This window comes from Arvicola amphibius, chromosome 5, assembly GCF_903992535.2.
Source record: "Arvicola amphibius chromosome 5, mArvAmp1.2, whole genome shotgun sequence".
Lineage (NCBI taxonomy): Eukaryota > Metazoa > Chordata > Mammalia > Rodentia > Cricetidae > Arvicola > Arvicola amphibius.
This window is the reverse complement of record NC_052051.1, coordinates 159683826-159706162: the sequence shown is the minus strand read 5'-3', so window position 1 is coordinate 159706162 and position 22337 is coordinate 159683826. Positions and strand designations below refer to the sequence as shown.

Sequence of the window (22337 nt, the reverse complement as noted above, 5' to 3'; positions counted from 1 at the left end):
CACACACACACACACAGAGAGAGAGAGAGAGAGAGAGAGAGAGAGAGAGAGAGAGAGAGAGAGAGAGAGCGAGCGCTATTAACTGAAGGACTTCCCCTGAAAATGACTCCACAGAAGGCTAGATGTCTTGAAAGAAGGGCTAAGCCTAGTTTCCTTAAGACCAAGCCTGAGTAGGCACGGAAGGCTTTCCCACTTGTGGCTCAGTCTGGACCCGGCTCAAGGCGGCTTTGGAGTCCGGAGAAGAGCAGAGCTCGGGTCCAGCCTCCTCCGAGAGCCTCCGAGGAAAGAGCGCTGCCCGGGTGCTAGCTCGGGAAAGGGGCGGGGCCTCTCGCACCCGCGTCCACGGCCCCGCCCTCCGGAGCCCCGCCCCACGCCGACGCCCCGCCTACCGGGCTGTGCCGAGGGCGCGGGCGGCCCGGGCTCCTGTGCGGCGGCTCCGCTCCCGCCTGGGCCGCGGCCGCGCGCCCTCCCTTCGGGGAGGAGGAAGAGGAGGAAGGAGGAGCGGCTTGAGGAAGGCCGAGGGCGGCAGTCGCGCCGCGGCGGGGAGGAAGCGGAGCCGGCGGCCGCGGGGGTGAGCGGCGCGGGGGGAGGGGGCGGGGGTCGCGGGGTCGCGTGCGGCCGGGAGGGCGGCGGCGGGAGGGAGGCCCAGGCCCGCGCCCCGACCCTCGGCTCCACGCCGGGCCCGCCGCCGCCGCCTTTGTTGCCCGCGGCCCGCGGCTGTGCGAGACCGGGGTTCGGCGAGGCCTGGGCGGCGGGGCCTGCGGGCCGGGCCGGTCGGGGTTCCCGGAGCGGGAGCGAAGAATCGTCGCTGCCGTCCGGGCCGCGGGTGGCGGGGGTGGCGGGGCTGGCGTTCCGAGGCCGAGGTGCCGAGTGGAGCCGGGACCCGGTGGCCGCGCGCGAGGGGCCGCGGGAGGAGGGCCGAGGCATTTAAACTGCCCTGATCCCGCACAGGCCCTCTTGGGCTCCCGGAGTTGGCAACTTCAGGTACACGCACACACCATTGTGGCTCTGAGCAGCACAGTTGCTGTTTCCCAGAGCAGGGCCTGGCCCCAAACTTGAAAGAGTTTGTGTGTACCAACTTAGTGTGTAGTCAGAACGCGATTTGGGGTGCTCATCCCCACTTTTTGTAATTGGAGACGGAGGTGGAACTGGGGCTTCCGGTGGGGAGATAATGTTGAATTCTTGAAGGTCTCACTAAGGCAACAGACTGCTGTGCCCGAGGACTGTGCAGTATACAGATTACAATTATAATGCGAATTAACACACCAGAGACTTCCCAAATTCAGTTTTAATTTATAGTGTTCCTTGGAATAAAGATAAACTTGTAATCAAACAAAGGTAAACTCCTGCCTACACAAAGGTGAAATAGCAGCCATAGTAGGCAGCTGTTTTGTTTTAACCCACCGAGTCCCACCGTGGACCACGTAGTTTACTTGAATGAATGAATTTCACTTGGAATTCTCAGTGCTGTGAAGGCAGTGAAAAACACGAGTGGTACTGCTTACAGGTTTCACGGATAAAATCCAAAGGAGGTATTTTATAATCTGTGACTTTCTTCTGCACTGATTTCTCTCCAGTGCTTCGTACTTGGATGTGGGGAGAGAGGTTTAGGATCCGTCCCTGCCCCAGGAAAGTAGGTCACCTTAACCTTTTGGTTCCACCACTCTCCCTAACCCTTGTTTGAGGGCATGACACTCTGGACAGTGGGCTTCATAAGGGATGTAGGAGAGTTTATTATCCAGGACTGAACTGGGTCAGACTGTGCCAAGTTTTTTACCTGAACCTTTAGCTTTTCTAGGGCTCTGTTTAGCATCTCCTTAAAGACACTGCGTGTTTGCTTTTTACCTTTTAAGACATCCTCCGAATTGGTCCCTGGCCCTGTTCCTTTCCCTTCTGACCATGGAGCTAAAACACTGTCTCCCTCAGGGAGTCATCTGAGTGCCCTCCCTTGTTAGGACACCTGCAGGGAGTGGCAAGGCAGGGATTTGGGTGCCAGCCGAAGTGCAGGGTGTGGTGTGGAAAAGTGCGGCTGTACCAGCTGGATTCCAAGTCATTTACCTTACCATGTTCTTCTCCAGTCTTGCTTGAGCACGGAGACGCTGTTGCTTTTAAGAGCTGCCCTTTTTCAGAGAGCAGAAACCACGTGCCTTTGTGACCTTCTTGTGTAAGTTTATCCTTAGAGAAAACCCTGTTATGTTTTGCCACTGGGCAGTTTTAGGAACCTCTTGTTTTGCTCACAGAGGGAGTTGTGTGATCTTATTTAAAACTTCTGAGGTCCATTTCTGAGTTCTTGGTGGTCACTGGCACCCAAGAATATGTGTTCATGAGAATCAGGGCGATACACACATATGTGGACGACATCGAAGTATGCAACTTCTCTTCTGACCTCTTGCTGTTATAAAGGTGGTACTCATATCTGTGACACCTGCATACTTTTGCAGAATTGTTATTTTCGTGAGGAGTCAGGGTATGGCTTTCTTAGACTGACCGTCCTGTTGATATCTGAATGACTGGACCAAGTTTAAGATTTCAGTGTCCATAGAGCACACAGAGGACATGACATGTTTTAGGGTGTTCTCTCAAGTCTTAGTCCTCAAATGGAATCTATCTCACACTTATAGTATGTATTTTATTTAAAATAAACCCAGACTCTTAATTGGGCTACAGGATTTCTACATCGGTTTGCACCTTGTCTTACACCACAGTTGTATCCTGACCCTTCAATTCCTCAGGATTCCACGCTGTTCTCCAACACCCAGTCTTGATACACTGGTTCTGTTAACTCTCGGTGTGTACCAGTGGCTACTTATATGGGAGGGTTTTTCCTAGGCCTTAAAGCCAGTGTCCACTCTTCAGAGAACCTTCCTAAGTACCTTGGAGTAACAAACTGGCATGTTTCCTTTAGGCATTCTCTTCTTTCTGCTCTGTTCTCATACAGGTTCCACGAGGGTAATAGCCTGTGGTCGTCTCTTTTCCCTTTGTGTCCCCAACACATTCCATGGAACTTGGCTACTTTCCCCTTTTTGTCCTTAACATATCCTGTGGAACTCGCACACTGAGCAGGGACCTGGTATGCAGAAAGTATATGCAGTTCTCATCACATTGAAGAAAGAGGCTCACTGTGTAGATGTTAGTTAGCCTTTGGTGTTGTTTGTCTTTGTTTAGGTTGATCTGCTCAAGTGAATAAATCATGACACTAGTAAAATCTAAACCCTGTGTCCACATGACATAAACAACCCTTCACAAAGAGAACCGTTTCCCCGTGGAGCCATAACGTGTGTGAGCTACTCATGAACCAAACCAGCTTATGGCACAGATGGACAGATCTGCCTCACTTTCGTTAAGTGTGGTTGTCAGTGTGGAAAGCAACTATTCTGTAGCATATTTCCTCGCTGTTCCTTTACATAGCTTTGTGAAGTCAAGCCTCAGTTATGTGGATCCTCTTGGCAGCCTCAGCTTTTAACAGATAATCAAGCAAGAAGAAAAAAACAATTTGTAATTAGACATGCCAGACAGTTAGAAGACTGATTGCAACAGTCTAGATTGAATTTTAACACTTGGATTTTGTAGAATAGCTTTTTAAAAAGTTATTTGTTTTATTTGTAAAATAATAGTTTCTGAGAGATAAGTTGAAAAATTGAGATTGCACGTGACTAGGTTGATGTTCAGCATGTTAGCAAGTGATAATAGTAACTAGCTTAAAACATGCATGGGCTGGTCAGCAGGAGCATGCCGAGGAGCCAGCAAGTCTCCATATGATAGAAACATTCTTGCTAAAGAAGTCCAATATGGGAAGGGTATAAGACACCGTGGCAGGGGAAATGGGCGTCCGCACAGATAGCCGGTAGTGTGCAAGTTGCTGGGATGTGTGTGGGGTCACAAGTCACACTGTGCGTGCCAGTGGGAACTTGGCTGTGGGTTCAGTAGTCTTAGGTGGTATGAGTCCTCTCCAAAGTTCCTTGACATGTGGTGTGAGGCTGTCTTCCTTCTTATAGCCACCACACTAAAGTATTGCCTTAACATTTTGAATACACATTATCACGTTTTCCCATAGCCAGCTTTTGGACAATAGAGAAGAAAGGAAAGAAATTATGGAATATAGGGTGTCACTGAAGACCTTAGTGGCAGTGGGAGCTTGTAGTTAAACTATTTCCTTTCAGAGGCTCCTATTAGATAAAAGATTTTTATCAGAAAATTATCATTTAGTTTTGATCTTTGTAATTACACATTACACAGATAAGCTTGGTTTACTAAGTGATTCAGAGAGCCAGTCTTTGCTGTAGACCTCATTCTGACCATAGTGTCAGAAGTCTTAAATGGTTGAAGCAACAGGCTTAACAAACAGTTTAAGATAAATTCTCATTTGTGATGTACTACTTTGCATCTGTGTTATTTTATTTTGATATTTATAATGCATTCTAAAAAGTTTAGCTTTGGTTTTTTTTGTTTGTTTTGTCTTTTTTATTTTTCCAGACAGGTTTCTTTGTGTAACCTGTCCTGGAACTTATTTTGTAGACTAGGCTGACCTCGAACTCACAGAGATAGACCTGCCTCTGCCTCCTGAGTGTTGGAATTAAAAGCGTGTGTCTCCATGCCCAACAGGCTTTGTTTTCAACTGAAATACTACCTTCTTCCATTAGTACTTGTCTGTTGGCATCCCTTTCAGGGATGAAACAAACAAACCATATTTAGGGAATAATGTTACCAAATATCACAGATTGGCAGAATAAGTGGGAAGTGTCTGGATTTTTGTTCTTTTATACATCTGTAAAATTATAATTTCAGGCTAGACGGAGTTCAACAGATTATAATAAGAGTTCATTCTTTTACAGATGATTAAATAAGTAAGCAAATAAATTCAGATGAGTGTTTACACAGTTACCCTAGTTGTATGCCAGTTCTCTAGAGGATTTCAACATGGGATCTCATGCACACAGCTCTTCTTTAAATTAACCCTGGGAGGGGCACTTGTACTTCCATCTTTATGGACAATTATCTGGGTTTGGCTAGGGGAGATAAAGAAGCAGACAGAAAGAGCCTATCCATCAGTACAGAATTCTTTGCTTTCCTTCTTGAGTTGCTAGAACTCACACCTGTAGAAATTCCTGAAAAGTGAGGAGGTAGTACCTTTTTGGTTTTGTGTCAGAAAATGCTTGCTCTGGATATTTGGTTTTTAATCTAGTTATATATAAAATTTTAGGTACAATTTACTCAAAAGAAATAGGTTATGTGGCACTGATCTATTAACTCTGTAAAATCTCAGTGTGTTAAGAAGGGGAATGGTTGGCTTTTTGCTTTCCTAGTTTTTGTAGGGGTAGGATTCTTGTGACTTGTTTTGGATTTGTCTGCTTTTCTGCAATTGCTGTCCTATGACTTCAGGCAAATAGAATAACAGTTTGAGGCACTGTTAATCCTCTTCCCAGAATCCATCGTATGGGCTTGCAAGAATGCCAGAGAATGTGGAAGGTTCAAGGAGAGCCACTGAACAGTTGGGGTGACGGTCTTGGAGACTTGAAAACAATGCCACTGTCACCCAGCCTTCACTATTACCTTGGGCCATCTACCACTTGTTTATAGCAGTTGTATGTCTCTAGAGTTTTTTTTTTTTGTAGTTTTTGAATTGTCTATTAAATATTAAAGCTTTACAATGATATATTGTTGTACGAATTCTTATTGGTCTTAATAATAAAATCTCAGTCAGATATTGGGGTAAATGCTGCAAGATCAGAGAAGCAGAGCAACCAGCCACTAGTTCTTAACCTCTACTGAATCCCCAGACCAAATGCACTGAGTTCCTGTCTCGTCTGTCTTTATTCCTCTTCGCTCAGCCATATCCCTTCCTGTCTCCACCTTTCTAGTGCTGGGATTAAATGTGTGAGCCATAACCACCTAGCTCTGTTTCTCTTTTATATTGGGTCAACTTTGTGTAGCCCAGTGTGCCCTTGAACTCTCAAAGATCTGTCTGCCTTTGCCTCCTCAGTGCTGGGATTAAAGGTGTGTGCCACCACTGCTTGGCCTCTGTAGCAAACTAGTGGCTTAGTTTTGCAATGTGGTCTTCAGGCTTTATTTGTTAGATCACAGATGAGGTATTATATGTCTTATCATTATTTTTTTATTCTTAGAATATAATATTCCATTGATTTTAAACTTAAAAGACTTTAAACTTTTCTTTAATTTCTTCCCCCTCGTTTTTGTGAGTTTTCTTCTCTGAAGCTCTTTGTTGGCTACAGGAAGTCCTGGATTGGTTTATTTATTAGTTATTTTCTCAGGTTTTCATGTCAACCTTTTGGGAGTATTTTTGTTGTTGTATTTAAATGTTTCACAATGGATTTTGGTTTTCTTAAACTCCTATACCCCTATAAAAAATAACTTGGGACTTGTTTCAAATTTGTCATCTTTTCTCAGGCCTGTTCCTTTTTGTCTTCCCTTCTAAAAGAATTGAATTTACTTGGTTATATTTTCGAGTGCTCGATCTGAATGCAGGTCTTGGCACATGGAAGGCAGGTGCACAGTCACTGCCGCAGCTCGGGCTTGTCTGCACAGCTGACGGTGCTCCTGTTGTCATACTTTCCTTCTGCTTTCAGGTTTCCTTGTGTATGGGGAATGGTAGTATGCTCGTCAGATTTTTGTCAACTGGACACAAGCTACAGTTATTGGGGAAGAGGAACTCTACACTGAGAAGATGCCTCCATAAGGTTTGCCTATAGGTAAGTCTGTAGTACACTTTATTAATGATTCATATGGGAGGGCCCAGCTCTTTCAGGACAGTAGCACTGGACAGGCAGTCCTGGTTGATAAAGGAAAGAAGGCTGAACAAGTCCTGAGGAACACTGGTAAGCATTGTTTCTTCATGGCTTCTGTTCCAGTTTTTCCAGGTTCCCGCTTTGAGTTCCTTCTCTGACTTCCCTCTTTGATGGACTATGATCAGAATGTGTAAGCCAGATAAACCTTTTCCTCCCCAAATTGTTTTTAGTCATGGTGTTTTATCATAGCAATAGAAACTCCAGCTAAAACAGGTAGCAGTTAACATGTATGCTCATTCTTGTTGGTGATGGAGGTTTTTTTTTTTTTTTTTTTTTTTGGTTTTTCGAGACAGGGTTTCCCTGTAGTTTCTAGAGCCTGTCCTGGAGCTAGCTCTTGTAGACCAGGCTGGCCTCGAACTCAGAGATCCGCCTGCCTCTGCCTCCCGAGTGCTGGGATTAAAGGCGTGCGCCACCACCGCCCGGCCGGTGATGGAGATTTTTGTTGCTGCTTATTTTTTGAGGTAGTTTTGCTATGTTGCCAAGGCTGTTACTCACTGTTGTCTAGGCTGGCCATACACCCTTGTTCCTCTGCCTCAACCTCTCAAGTGATAATATTATAGGCCTGTACCACATACTCTTCTCAGAAACTATATGGTTAGTCAATCAGGGCCCAACATAGAACTAGCAGCTAGCTGGTTTGCCGCCTCCCCCCTTTTGTTAGAGCTCAAACTCAGGTCTTAGTTATCCATGTTAGCCACACAAGTATGTTACCACATTCTGTATCTCTTCCCAAAGCCAATTGGTCTACATTGGTCAACATGAATAGTTTTAAGTTGTATGTATTCTTTTGGAGAGATCAGTTTGTGTACATGTGCAGATTAGATAACAATTTATAGGATTTGGTTCACTCCTTCCACTACTTAGGTTCTGGGAATTGAAAGTCGGGTCATCAGGCAGTGTCAGTATGTTTTACCTGTTGAGCCAACTCACAAGCCCACGTTGTATCATTTTAATAAGTGGGAAGACGCCAGATATGGTGGTGCAAACCTTTAATTCCAGCACCTAGGAAACAGAGGCAGGCAGATTTCTGAGAGTTCAAGACCAGCCTACACAAAGAAACCCTGTCTCCAGGATGGGGGTGGCGGAATCTGAGTTAAACTTTTTTTACTACATAGTTCAGTGCATTGAAGAGATTTTTATTTATGAGCAAATTACATCACATCTCTGGAGAAAATGCAAATTTTTGAACAAATCACATAGTAATATTATTTTGTTGTACTGCAGCAGAATAAAAACAGCTGGCAAAATACAGATTTTTGGATTTTATGTCATTGTTCAGTTTCCCCAAAATTCTTAAAAGAACTTTACCTGGCAGCTTAACCTGAAAGGTTGTAATTTATAGGCAGTGGCAATGGTGAGCTTTATGGAGAATGTGAAATATTTCAGCCAACACCATTCTGTTGATATTTATTAAAATGTTAGTTGATTTTAATTTTCAACTGTCAGTTATGATAATGTATTAGTGAATTATATTAAAATAATTATAATTACAACAGAGAACAGGACTTATGACATTACATAACTTATCACTGAGTATTACAATGGATCTTTTCGAATAGTCAGCTGTAATTGTGCCATAGTCAATTAAAGTAGGTATGTGGGAATTGTTAGGATCTTAATAGTAAGTCAGGTAGCATGCACATAATTTCCTTTATCAGTGTTGCCCTGGTGCCACTGGTTTGAGGAAACAGTTTGTTAAAATGTCTGATAGTTGTTTTATAGATGACCTGGCCCAGGTATATAGGTGTGTTAGTTGCCATGTATTTTCAGCACAATCACCAATTTCCAGCATGAAAACTGGTATCTTTCATTGTGACACTGTCCAGAGTGGCACAGACCCCACAGGTCGGAGCTCAGTCCACAGACTTCACCCATTCAGATGCCAGCCTGAAGTCCTGGCTAGCTGTGCCATCTTGCTGACTGGTCATTAAGTCAGAGGTTCCTGCAACAACCTCTTCTGATTAGATAACATAAGAAGATTAGTCAGTTGGGGCCTCTACAGACTGGCTGGTGCTTCCTCAGATATTAGTGTTGGGAGCCTGCGAGTAAGCCTACTTAAAATTTATTAGGACCTTTGTTGTAATTTTAAGTTGTCTTATTTTCTTTTATGACAATTTTATGTCCATTTTTCTTTGAGGTTATATTTTTTTAAAATTTACTTGTATAGCCCTGAAAATGCTCATATTGTTTTAAAGTTTATTTTGATATGATTTACAGGCTCTGAAAGAAGTCAAAGAAATTTTACTGTATTTCTTATGCTTCAATTATTCTTATTTGCATGTACATGCCAGACATTGTGATGCTGGCCTGCTGCAGAAGATGTGAGGTACCAGAATACAAGATGTCAGCAACTGCCCTGCCTTTCTGGGGCACCAGTGCCTTTTTTACTGAATTACAACTAAGGAGACCCAGCGGGGAGGGCAAGGAAATTCTTTAAGATGCTGTTGCAGTAATCCAGGAAACTAGAATATTCTGACAAAAGAATTTAGATTTCTGTATGTATTGAAGGTGGCTGTGGATTGGCTTTCATGACATTGGATATGAAGCTTCAGATAAAAAAGGAGCCAGGGATGATTCTGAATGCTTTGGTCTGAGTCTTTGAAAGAATGAGGTAGCTTTATGTGAAGTAGCTGTAAATGGAAGTAAATCCTACAGGTAAAGCAGATTTGGAAGTAAGGTTGAAAACATGCAGTTTAGTGTAAACCTGTTACATTTCAGCCATCTGCATGGTAATGTCAAGAAGAAAGGTGAATATAATTTGACTATAAATGGTGAGATAGGAATTTGGGAGCGAATGACCCATAGGTACTGTCATCATAAGTGTGACAAGGGGAGCTGCTTAGTTTTACCACAACTTGATAGCCCCTGCTTTGTTGATACCTATGGGAGGCCTGCCCCTTTCTGACCAGAAACAGGAAGAGTAGATGTGGGGGTTGGGGTAAGAGTAGAGAAGAGGGGTAAATAAATAAATTAAATTTCTTAAATAAAGAAATTAAAAGAATAACTGTGAAATTGTTTAGTGTGTGCATAGAGACAGAGGAGGGGGCATCTGTGTGTTAGGGTGCTCCATCAAGAAGAGGCTGGGGTGAAACCAGCACGGGAATCTAATGAGGTGCCCTTATAGCAAAGGCACAAATGGGTTGAGTTTCAGTAGCATCTTGGATAAGGGCTGAGCAGTTGGTTTCTGCCGGGATGGAAATGACTGTGGCTGATAAAGAGACCCTGGAAAGCAGGAGCTGTTGATGCTGAGTTTACGAAGATCTCTGGGGAGCAGTGGTGTGAGGGGAACATGCTCTAGGAACATGGCTTACAGAAAGTGAGAAATAACATTTTTAGTAATGACCCAATAAAGGGGAAATGTGAAGACAGGCTGTGATGCCTTTAAAAAGGAGCTGAGGAGCTGATGTGGAGCAGACACTGCTAATTTGTTTGACACATTGTAGAACCCACGATTTCTTCTTCTTCATTTTGGGTGCCGGGCTTTGAACCTAGGACTTCGTGCTTGTTGGGGAGGCTCTCCACAGTTGAACTTTTTTCTTAGCTGTGAAGTTTCCTCTTGATGACTTACTTTCTCTGAAATTAGAGCTGAGATTGAAGATGGAGTATTTAAATGTGAAGATAGATACAGGTTGAGTGGTCAGCAACAAAAGCGAATAAACCCAAGAAAAAGTTCTAGCTGTTATTACTCAGGAATTAAGAGCACTAGCTGTTCTTCCAGAGGACCCGAGTTCAATCCCAGCAACCACATGGCAGTTTACAACTGTCTGTAACTCCAGTTCCAGGGGACCTAAGACCCTCACATAGATACATGCAGGCAAAACACCAGTGCACCTAAAAATAAACAAATATTAAAAAAATTAACTCTCAGAAGTGTGGTCCCGAGAAAAAAAGGAGACCATTCCGAATGACTGTTTTTCCAGCCATGTTTAGCCATGTGGGTGCAGGTGTGGTCTGGGCAAAGACATCACCAGTGCTCTAGAATAAAAGTGGAAGGAGGGAGCGGAATGGGTGTCTGCAAGGGAGTGATTCCAGTGCTATAAACTGAGCAGGGAGGGTTTGCCATTCTTGTCACTTGAACTTTGAATATGTAAGGCCAGTAGACCATGACTCACTTTGTGTGTGTAAAATCTTTTGTATATATCAATATAAAAATTTTATGTCAGATTTATAAAATGTTCCTTTCCATAAGATGAAAAGAAAGGAAGTTATCCAGGTTTTACTAAAGCAAAAATAATAGTCTCAATCCATTGTCTTACTCTTTGTTTCTGAATTTGTTTGTGAAATATCTTGACTTTCAAAAAGAAGCCTTCTGATTTACTTGAAACTGGTAGATTTACTTGACCATCCCCAAGTAAAATCAATTTTCAGAAAAACAAAAACCTCGTAGACTTTATTTAATTAAAAACACTCCAAGTTCATATTGACTAACATGTCTAAAGAATGCTGCCATCCAATAACAGCTCCTTCTGGTCCACTTTACTCTCTATTCTTTCTACATAATTGAGACCACACTTTACATATAATTTGATTTCCTGTGTTTTCCACTTAACAGATGAACACTATGCGCTCTCTCCATGTTATTTATAGCTATACAAATACCAGTTTCTGTGGTCTCCAGTCCCATTGTGTAGCTGTGCCAGCATTGGTCTCACTGCTCTCATGCCCTTGGACATTAGGATGTTTTTGATTTTTAAAGCTCAGTTATTTTTAATCATATTTCAGGGAGCATAGTTATTTCTTAAAATGTATACAAAGTGTTGCCAGGAGAGAGTATGATAATTTTTAAAAGTTGAATATTGCCGAATTAACTTGCATAACTTCCTTAAGATACTTTTAAGCAATAGCTAGTTGATTAGAAAACTTTTGACTGATTTGACTTGGAAAATGCTCTTACTGTTTTCTTATAAGGGTCAGTATTTTCTGTGACATCAATTAGTTTGGCTTATACAAATACACACACAAATCTTGACAGCATGATCCATATACAAACACATACAAATACAACTTGATCATAATGATTTCTACATGTTGTCAAGTTTGGTTTGCTGATACCGAGTTAAGGCTTTTTGGATCACCGAGGAATAAATGTGTCTCCAGTTGTCTTAGAGTATGTGGCTTTGGTATCAGGTAGTACTGACTGCTAGGAGCGATTTACAAAGTATTTCTTTCTTATCTGTTATCTGAAAGAACTCGTTAGAGATTTTTGGCTATCTTATTAGTTTCTACTCTGTCATTCACTATATGTTTGTATACTCCTCTGGGTTCAGTACTCTATTATACGTGCTATTTCCTTAGAATTGGCTTAATTTAAGCTGTTCGTTCTCTAGGGTCTCCTGTGCACAGTCTGCACTAGCCTCAAGTTCAGTTGCTGTACTCACATGTGTGCCACAATACCCATTTATAAACTGCTCTTCCTAGCACCACTTTTTATATATGTATGTGTGTTTTATTTTGTTTGAAATACGTTTTGAATTTATAGCTTCTAGTCTTTAGCCCATGGGTTATTTAGAAGTATTTTGTTTAATTTCCTAATATTTGATGGTTTTCCAGATTTATTTCTATTGTAGGTATATAATTTAGCTCTGCTGTGGTCAAAGAACAAAGAACATATTCTCTATGATGTCAGGTTTTTTTTTTTTTTTTTTTTTTTTTTTTACTATGTTGAGTCTTATTTTTGGCTATCCTAAGAATGAAAACTCAAAAGCAACATTCAAAGCTGTTGTTAGTGTTCCATTCCCAGATTGAATGTCTGTTATCCAGAGTGCTTGAGATAAGTGTTTCTGATTTTGAATTGTTTCAGAGTTTGAATATTTAATTGTATTAATGAGATGACCTAGGGAGGAGTTCACGTCTGAATACATAGCTCTTGTTCTTTGTCTTCCCTTAGTGTACATAACATGAAGGTCATCTTTTTATTTTTCTCAACCTTTGCATTTGGTGTGAAATCCATGTTAGGTGTGAAATTGTCAAAATGTTGGATTTCTTTTGTTTCTAGTTTTGGATTTTTATTTTTGGGATCTTCAACCTTCTAACCTCTCACCCTTTCTCTTTTTCTTCCTTTTCCCTCCTCTCTCCATTTCTTCTCTCTTTCATCCTTCTTTCTTCTCTCTCCCATTCTTTTATCTCTCCCTCTCTTCTTTTTCCCTTCCCTTCCCCTTCACATTGGGGATTGAACTCAGCTTTGATTTTGTCAGGAAACAGTGTACCAGTGAACTAGAAGATTGCTTCATTGAAATCTTTGTATTAGTGAATTGTCTGTTTCTCCTTTCACACCATTATGTATTTGGTGGTTTAATGTTAAATGAATATGCATTTATAAATACTGTATCTTTGTGATGTGTTAACCTTCGTTTCATTTTAAAATGTTTATTCTCTAGTAGTACTATGTCTGAGTCTCTAGTAATACTTACTATCTTAAAGCCTGTTTTTTTCTGATGTTAATTGAGTTATTAGCTTTTATGGTTACTCTCTTTTGTATCCTTTCAAGTGATGTGTATCATTCCACTGTAGAGGAATCTTATAGATTGCATGTCTTAGTTTGCTCTCTGTTACTGTTGTAAAACACCATGGCCAAAAGCAGTGTGGAGAAGAAAGGCTTTATTTGGCATACATATCATGGTTTACAGTCCATTGATAGAAGTCAAGATTGGAATTCAAGGCAGGAACCTGAAGACAGTTACTGAAGCAGAAACCCATGTAGGATGGCCCCTTACTGGCTTGCTCAGCCTGCTTTCAGTAAAATCAGGACCACATATTCAGAGGTTGCCCTCCCCACAATACCCACATCAATGCCATTCAAGAAAATGTGCTATCTGTGATGGTGCACGCTTTTTAATCCTGGCACTCTGGGAGGCGGAGGCAGACCAGACTTAGAGTTCAAGGCCAGCCTAGTGTGCATAGTGAATTCCTGGACAACCAGTGCTACACAAAGAGACATTATCTCTAAAAACAACCCCCTTCAATGAAGAAAATGTCTCCACACACTTGCCTTCAGACAATCTGATGGAAAAACATTTTTTCATTTGAGATTTTCTTGTTCCTACCTATGGAGAGTAAGACCACTACCACAGTTTAAAGACAAATTTGAAGCAAGCAGTAATTAAACACTGGCCAATAGATGGATTCTGGTCAGGTCCATACCCAGGTTCCTGGGAAATGGTCCCAAATCATGGTTTGCAGCAGCTTAAAGGAAAACCCGTAATTCATTGCATTTCCCATCAGGTCTAGTCAGGGATAAGCATACATCCTGACATACCTCCAGTCTACATCCAGTTGGGCAAGTGTATATTGTGACATAGTTCTGCCTGTGACCCTCCTGCCCACATGCAATCAAGAACATCTGGTGCAGATGGGTCAGACAAACTTGTTTAGGGGAGTGAGAACATGTGGCTTGTTACCTCCCACAAACAGCAGCCTCCAACATTTCAGGAACTGTCCGTCCTTGAACAAGAGGCTTGCAGTGACATTTTTGTTTGATGGATCTCAAAGTCATAGTAATGAAAACTTAGAATGTAACTTGATTCTCACAGTTCCGCTTCTCAGACGACCCTGTTTTGCATCAAGATAACAAGAGAGTAACCTGCACATCACATAACTTTTTATTATTCATTTTTATTTATTTATTTTGACAGTCCTTTAATTAGGTTAGGATCTGTCAACTTTTTCTGTAAACTATCAAATATGTTAACTTTTGCTTGCTATAGAGCCTCTGAGCTCCTTGTTTTGAGGAAGCAGCTGTAGACAATATGTGATATACAAATGTGATACTTGCTTGATAAAAATAATTTACAGTCACAGAAATTTGAATTTCATGTAATTTTCTTGTGTCATAAAAATACTGTTTTGATTTTAGCCAGCTAGTAGTAATACCATAACTAATTTTCCTTGACAAACATATGAAGAGTGACGATCTGAGTTTTGCCCACAGAGTACGTTTTGGCCATAACACTTTAAAAGTTTAGTCCATTTACATGTAACATATTTATTGATGTTGTCACATTTACATATGTCATTTTGCTAGCTCTTAAACTTACTTCATTTTATATTTTTCCTATGTTAAGGGAACACTTGTGTTAAATGCATATTTTAAATGTTAACTTCAGGCTCTCAGAGTACTTTGTGACTACTTCATGGACCCTTAGTACCACAGTGTACTTCTAAATAATGTTAAATCTGGTAAAATATACATTTTTGCCTTTTCCCCTATGTCCTGCTATTCCTTTGTGTTGTTTTGCATACATTGTATCATCTAGTGTATTATGTTGTGTTGCATACATTGTATCTAGTGTGTGGTATGTTGTTTTGCATACATTGTATCTAGTGTATGGTATGTTTCCCCCTCTTGCTGATCAGTTGTGTTGTTTTGAATACATTGTATCATCTGGTGTATGGTATGTTGTTTTGTGTACATTGTATCTATTATGTGATATGTTTTGCATACATTGTATCTAGTGTGTAGTATGTTTTGCATACATTGTATCTAATGTATGGTGTGGTTTCCTTTTCCCCTGTGTCCTGATGATCCATTGTGTTGTTTTGCATACACTGTATCTAGTGTATGGTATGTTGCATCTCCATGAGTACTACAGTTGATTTTTACTTTCCTATGTCCTTTAAAGCAGAGGAATGAGAGAAATGAGAGGTTTTAAATTAACCTTTACTTTTATCACTTCCAGTCATTGCTAAGTGACACTTTCTCTGAAACACTTTCTTCCTGGTGTTTATAGTTCAGACCTGCTAGCTGCCCAGCGTCTTCTCAATGATGAATGTTTATGTTCATGCTAGTTCGTTTTTCCTGATTACCCACATTGCTTTGACTGTAGAATTCTTGGTAGCAGAATGTCCTTCAGCATTTGAATGGGTCATCCTACTCCCTCTGGCCTCCCCTGTCTCTTTTCTATCTCTGTTTCCCTTTCTGATGAGTCCTTCCTCTTCTGCTCTCAGCCTTGCCACCTCCTGCATAGACTGCTTTTTCCTGAGCTTAGCTTCAGTTACTTTGTGTGTGTGTGGAAGGGGGGAGGGGGGGAGACTTAAAAGCCTCTTATTGCATCACGATACAGGTACCCCTAGACATATTGCTGTTTTTGCCTATATTTCTGGATGGGGCATCCAGAGCACTAAGAAATAAGTAGTCCTGAAATGACTCAGGCAGGCTTATCCATCCATGCTCTTGATTTTGCTGTGAATTGTCCTGCTTCATTCATGTCAGCATGTTGAAATAAGTGGTCTTTACAAGTCACTGACCAAACTTTCAGTGCCTGCATGTTACTCAGGATTCCTCGCGAAACACCATTTTTATTTAAAGAACAATTGACAGGCATTTTGGTCATTCAACTTAAGTTTCAGATTTTTTTCCATGATTGTACAGTATTGTTGCTGATGATCCATTTTAAAATTGTGAAAATCTGTGTCTCTCACCATTGCCTTAGCTACTTTTCCTTCCCAAGGACTTTTCTAGTGAGATCTGTGGTGGTATTCACAAATGTGATTTTCGTAAAAACAAAAACAAACCTTTTTTTGGTGTTGTATGACAAACTAAAACTTAATATTACACAATCATTTAGAAACATTGATTCAAATGCAAGATACAATTAATTTGTATGAAATAGAGTGAAAGTAAAAATCTTAATACAGTTTCAGATTTTCCAGTGCAATTTAACTTTTAAGAAACTGTTACTGAGCCGTCGTGACGCACGCCTTTAATCCTATCACTCAGTAGGCAGAGGCAGATGGATCTTTGTGAGTTCGAGGCCAGTCCAGTTTAAAAGAGCCAGTTCCAGGACAGGCTCCAAGCTACAGAGAAACCCTGTTTTTTTGGGGTGGGGTGGGGGAGAAATTATCATTTGGAACTGGAGAGATTGCTCAGTGGAAAGAGTACTTGCTACACAAAAGGTGGACACCAGGGTGTGGATCCTAGAACCCATGTGAAAAGGTGGTGGTGCAGCCCACCGTCCGGAACCCGGTGTAGGAGGGACCAGAGATCGACAGACTCACAGGTCTTTTTGGAATACTGAGCTCCAGGCTCAACCAGAAACCTGTCTTAATAATAAACAGTAGTAGAGGAAGAGATTGCAGCCTCAACTTCAAGCGTGTGGATGTGTGAACAGATACATACGCACAAACACATGACACAGCTGCTCCTTGAATTTGATGAACTGTCAGATAAAAATATGCACAGGTATATAAAAGGTATTAAGCAAACTATCTTCTCTTCATGTGCTCTCTGTGTGTTGAATTTCTTCTTACCCTTGGAATAAAGAGCACATTGAAAGATGAAATGCAGAAGCAGATGTAAGCTCAGCTGTGTGCTCTGTCAGCACAAGATTGTCCGTAATGTGAAGCGGTGCTACCTCTCTCTCTGTTTTCACTGTTGGGAAAGTTCAGCTCTTCTTCAGGAAGCTGATTTATGTTAATGCATAATGATTATATTAATGTTTCTAAATAGACAGATAATTACTTTTAAACTCAGTTTTCAGGACAAATTTCAACAGACACAGGATATGTAATTAAAACATTTTGCTATTCCCCCAAAGCATTTTTCTTCTAAGAGACTAAAACATAGGTATAGGTCTTCTAAGAGACTAAAACATAGACATAAGTCTTCTAAGAGACGAAACACGCAGAAGGTGGAAAGTTTAAGGAACGCTGAGAGTGAGGACTGCACCTGTAGGCAGGGTGTGTGCTGTAGGGAAAGGAGCAGATGATTTAACTTCATTGGACAGGTTTTACTTTCTCTGAGACTGAGGTTCCTTCTTGTAAAACGAGAGTAATGAAGCTATTTTGTTAACTTTAAGTCATTGTTTGACTTGTCTCTAGTTTTTGTATTAGATGTTAAAAATGAATGGCACGCATAGCTACCTGGAACATCCTTTTAAAAAGAGGTGGTAGCACCCAGAGTGTCCACCCCACCCCCATAATCTCATCACTTAGGAAATTGGAGGCATGAGGCTCATTGAGTTCAGGTTTTTTTGTTGGACTACATAGTAAGCTTGAGGCCAGCTGGTCTGCACAAGATCTTGTCTTTAAAAAAAGTGTAAAGTAATTAGATGGTTTTTTCTGCTTATACAGTATTCTTTTTCTTTTATTTAAACAGTTTTTAATATTTAGTATGTGTGTGCTTGCATGTGTCACAGTTGTTTGTATGTAGGTCAAAGGACAGCTTGGAGGTGGTTTTTGCCTTCCACTGGGACCTAGAGCTTGTAGGTCATCAGGCTTAATGACAAAGTGCCTTTACCTGCTGGGCCATCTCATTGACGTTGTAGAGTTGTGGTTTTTGGTGGGGGTGTGTGTGTGTGTGTGGATTTTTATGTGTAAAACCTTTTCCCTTGAACTATCATGCAAATTTTCAAGTGTATATGTAAACTTAAAACTTTGAATTAGAAAAATGGCAAGATTGATTCAGAACACTTACTTGGGCACAAGACAGATGGTAATCCTATAAAAAGATGACATATATTTTTAGAAGTGCAAACAGGAAAATAGATACTCTTAAAAATTGTAGAGTAGTCTTTGCCTAGAAGATGCAGGAAAAAAGATTTAAAAACATATGGCTTAATTGAACTTCTCCTTTCTAATATCTGGGATTGGATCTTCTCCTCTTAGTACTAGAATTGAGTTGCACATGCATTGATAGCATTTTTCAAATAGATATCTGCCAAGTGTTTTTCTCATCTGTGGTGTAGATATGTGGCAGTGGCAAGCAGGACTGTTGGAACCCCAGATTAGTGAAGTTACCATCAGAATCCGCTGCTGAGTCTGCTATCTGGGAGATAGCTCCTACACCTGGGACAAGACCAAGTACTCAGTGAGTTCATTCAGAGTACAGCTTCATGTTTAAATTAGCTTGTGCTCCTAATATTTGTAAGTATTCTATTTTTACAGTATCTTTCAATAACAGTGTATGACAGTGAGACTTCTTTTGCTTTTTATGAAGATGATGTAGCTGTTCCCCATAGGTTGTCTAGTCTGAGTGGTTTCATTGAGTATGATTTCATGCAGATTCTGTGTACATGCTCTCCGTGGTTAAAGTTGAACACTTCCCAGATTCTTCCCTCAGCTCCCACCTGTGTTACCAGTATGTTCCAGATAACTTTGTATTCTATCACTCACATATCTGTCTCTTCTACTGCCTTACTTCAGAACTAACATTCATGTTATTGCACTGTGTTGTGTGTGTGGTCACTACTAACACTGTAGTTGTGTGTTAGTAAATCAGAGTAAGTTAGAGCTGTGCTCTGCTCATCAACTGCGTTGCACTAAGCTGTGGGTGGAAAGGTGTTAGTATGTCTTCCTGAAACATACATTCTTCTTTTAGTTAGGCAATGCCCCTGTGATGGCCAAGAGCTGTGCCTTCAGGAGTGTGAAGGGCCATGGAAGACACGTGCCTCACAGTACGTGTGTGTGTGTTTGAAGTGTGGACTTGTTCTTCCACGGCATTAGCAGTGCCCTCACTGTGACTTGCTCCCTCAGCCTGGTGCATGGCCAGTGGACGAGCCTGGTCAGATAGAAAAAACCTAGTCCTGACCTGTATAATAAGCAAACAAACAAAGAAAAAAAAAAAAAAACAAGGGGGTAAATTAAGGGCCCAGTATTTCCCTGATATCCAGTATCTACCAGGCAGTTACCCAAATCTTCAGGGTGAAATTTCAAAGAATAGATTTGGGCACATTTGTTTTGAAGCTTTAAAAAAAATTGTTATGTTTTATTTGAAAACTACAATGTTTAAATTTTTTAATCTTTTTTTTCTTTGTTTTTCAGAAAATTGCTCCAGAGGTTAAATGAAGCTGGGCAGAGTTCATCCATGAGGCTTCACAGCCCCTGCCGATGTTTGGGGATAGCTGCTCCAGAGAGAAATTGACCGGTTAGGATTAGGTAGCTAGTCACAATGAAGAAAATTAGTCTGAAAACCTTCCGGAAATCTTTCAACCTGAGTAAAAGCAAAGACGAAACCGAGTTCATGGTGGTTCAGCCCCAGACCCTCGCTGGCGACTTCGTGAAAGATGACTCTTTATTTGGGAGCTGCTATGGCAAGGACATGGCCAGCTGCGACATTGGCGGGGAGGATGAGAAAGGGAAGAACAGGTCCAAAAGCGAGAGCCTGATGGGCACCTTGAAGAGGCGGTTGTCCGCCAAGCAGAAGGGCAAGGGCAAGGGCGGCACTGCGCCCACAGATGAGGATACCTTTTCCTCAGCTTCAGCGCCTGGTGGCCTCAAGGATGTGCGTGCCCCACGGCCCATCCGTTCCACATCACTGCGAAGTCACCACTACAGCCCCACACCCTGGCCGCTGAGGTCCACCAGCTCAGAGGAGACATGCATCAAGATGGAGATGCGGGTGAAGGCACTGGTGCATGCTGCCAGCCCGGGCCCAGTCAATGGTGTGCGCAAGGAGCTGCGGGAGTTGCAGCCCAAAGAGCTGCGGGACCTGCAACCTAGGGAGCTGCTGCAGTCCAGGGAGCTGCGTGACCAGCAGCCGGAGCCACGCCCTGAGTCCCGCTGCAGCCCTGGTTCACCCGGGGACCTGCGCCTCCATCTGGAGGAACACGTGCCTGTAGTTATTGGACTCATGTCTCAGGACTACCTTCAGTACACCGTGCCTTTAGAAGAAGGGATGTGCCCTCTGGAAGGGCCGCGCAGCTGCTGCCTGGACACGTCCTCGCCCATGGAAGTGTCAGCCGTGCCCCTACCCGGGGCGAGCGCCTTCTCCGAAGACGACAGTCAGGTGGACCAGGACTTGGTTGTAGCCCCAGAGATCCTTGTGGATTCTTCGGTGAACAACTTGTTGATTGGCACCACAGGAGTCATGTTGCAGAGCCCTAGAGCAGGTCATGACGATGCCCCTCCCCTCTCACCATTGCTACCTCCAATGCAGAATAACCCAATCCAAAGGAACTTCAGTGGCCTCTCAGGCCCGGATGTGCACATGGCTGAAAGTGTGCGCTGTCATTTGAATTTCGATCCCAACTCTGCACCTGGGGTTGCGAGAGTTTATGACTCAGTGCAGAGCAGTGGTCCCATGGTTGTGACAAGTCTAACGGAGGAGCTGAAGAAGCTTGCAAAACAGGGGTGGTACTGGGGTCCCATCACACGCTGGGAGGCCGAGGGGAAACTGGCAAATGTGCCAGATGGTTCTTTTCTTGTTCGGGATAGTTCTGATGACCGTTACCTTTTAAGCCTGAGCTTTCGCTCCCATGGTAAAACACTTCACACTAGAATTGAGCACTCAAATGGTAGGTTCAGCTTTTATGAGCAGCCAGATGTAGAAGGGCATACGTCTATAGTTGACTTAATCGAGCATTCAATCAGGGACTCTGAAAATGGAGCATTTTGTTATTCAAGGTCTCGGTTGCCTGGATCTGCGACTTACCCGGTCAGACTGACTAATCCAGTGTCCCGGTTCATGCAGGTGCGCTCTCTGCAGTACCTGTGCCGCTTTGTTATACGTCAATACACCAGAATAGACTTGATTCAGAAACTGCCTTTGCCAAACAAAATGAAGGATTATTTGCAGGAGAAGCACTACTGAAAGATTGGGAGCCCTGCTTCTTGCACTTTGGGGTTCAGAAAAAAGACTGGAGTACAGTTTACAGACTTACATCGCCATTGAAGTCTTTGCTGCCATAACTATTTTAGTTTCTATGTGTGAAAGAGTCATCAGTTTGTTCAGGGGTGAGGAAGTGTCTGCAAGGTGTCTTGAGTTTATTTTGATTCTTTGGAAAGGGATGTCTTGAGGATCTAGAAGTGTGAGTTATCTTTCTTTAATGTGCAGAATAATCACAATGTGAATGACCAGATTCTCCTTAACCCCCCTCCCCAGTCCTTTGCTGCTATCCACTGTGATTCTTATGCATTAAAGCACATTTCATGTGTATTTAACCCTACATAAAGTTGAATGAAATGTAAAGAATAAAAATTGTTATGACGTTAAATGGCCCAGTTGAATAAATGTGTGGGATAAAACATATCTACAAATACACTGAAAAATGATTTTTAAGTCTCACACTTTAAAAAGGTTTATTCAGAATTGTGATTGACACAACCTTGTTTAATGGAATGCAAATCTGCAACATATCTGTACAACACTTTTCTAAATTATTTTTTAAGGATGTGATAATTGTTTTGGTTGTGAGAAGTTGAATTTTTCTGTTGCCTTCATTTTCATCTTGTGATTTGTCTCTTTTGATGAATGGCCTTACATTAAAAATTGTAAACAAATATATACCCAATTTATAAATTGTTGCCTTTTCTGTCATTAAACTCGGGTACAAATTGACATAACGTAAAGCCCTATAAAGCCCAAACCATTGTTACAAAAGTGAGATGACCCTGGTTTCTCGTGAGCAGTGTGTGTGAGTGTGTGAATGAGAGTTTCTTTCATTTAAATATTTTATCTATGATTTCTTTAGTCAATACTTTTTTCCATAAACTTGACAAAACAAGTTTCATAAATGAGTTGTATTTTCTTACATTGAAGTTTATATAAAGTTGTAAATTGATTCGAATAGAGAAATTATTTTAAAGTTGACTTACCTTTCT

At 41.8% G+C, this 22337-nt stretch overlaps 1 protein-coding gene across 4 annotated transcripts; it reads left to right on the top strand.

The window, feature by feature from the left end:
- Nucleotides 1-407: 407 nt before the first annotated feature.
- On the top strand, nucleotides 408-22027 carry Socs6 (suppressor of cytokine signaling 6). Of its 4 annotated transcripts, none has more exons than XM_038331106.2 (4): nucleotides 408-571; nucleotides 6585-6707; nucleotides 18485-18606; nucleotides 19560-22027. In XM_038331106.2, the coding sequence occupies exon 4, from the start codon at nucleotides 19687-19689 to the stop codon at nucleotides 21325-21327; it is 1641 nt and encodes a 546-aa protein (XP_038187034.1). In that variant the 5' UTR covers nucleotides 408-571; nucleotides 6585-6707; nucleotides 18485-18606; nucleotides 19560-19686; the 3' UTR covers nucleotides 21328-22027. The 4 variants fall into 4 exon arrangements, with proteins under 4 accessions (XP_038187034.1, XP_038187036.1, XP_038187035.1 ...); XM_038331108.2 differs by having other exon boundaries at nucleotides 18485-18662; XM_038331107.2 differs by lacking the exon at nucleotides 18485-18606.
- The last annotated feature ends 310 nt before the right edge of the window (nucleotides 22028-22337 follow it).

What these genes read in the sequence shown, in the direction of transcription:
- Socs6 (XM_038331107.2), top strand. Translation starts at nt 19,687, where the DNA reads ATGAAGAAAATTAGTCTGAAAACCTTCCGGAAATCTTTCAACCTGAGT.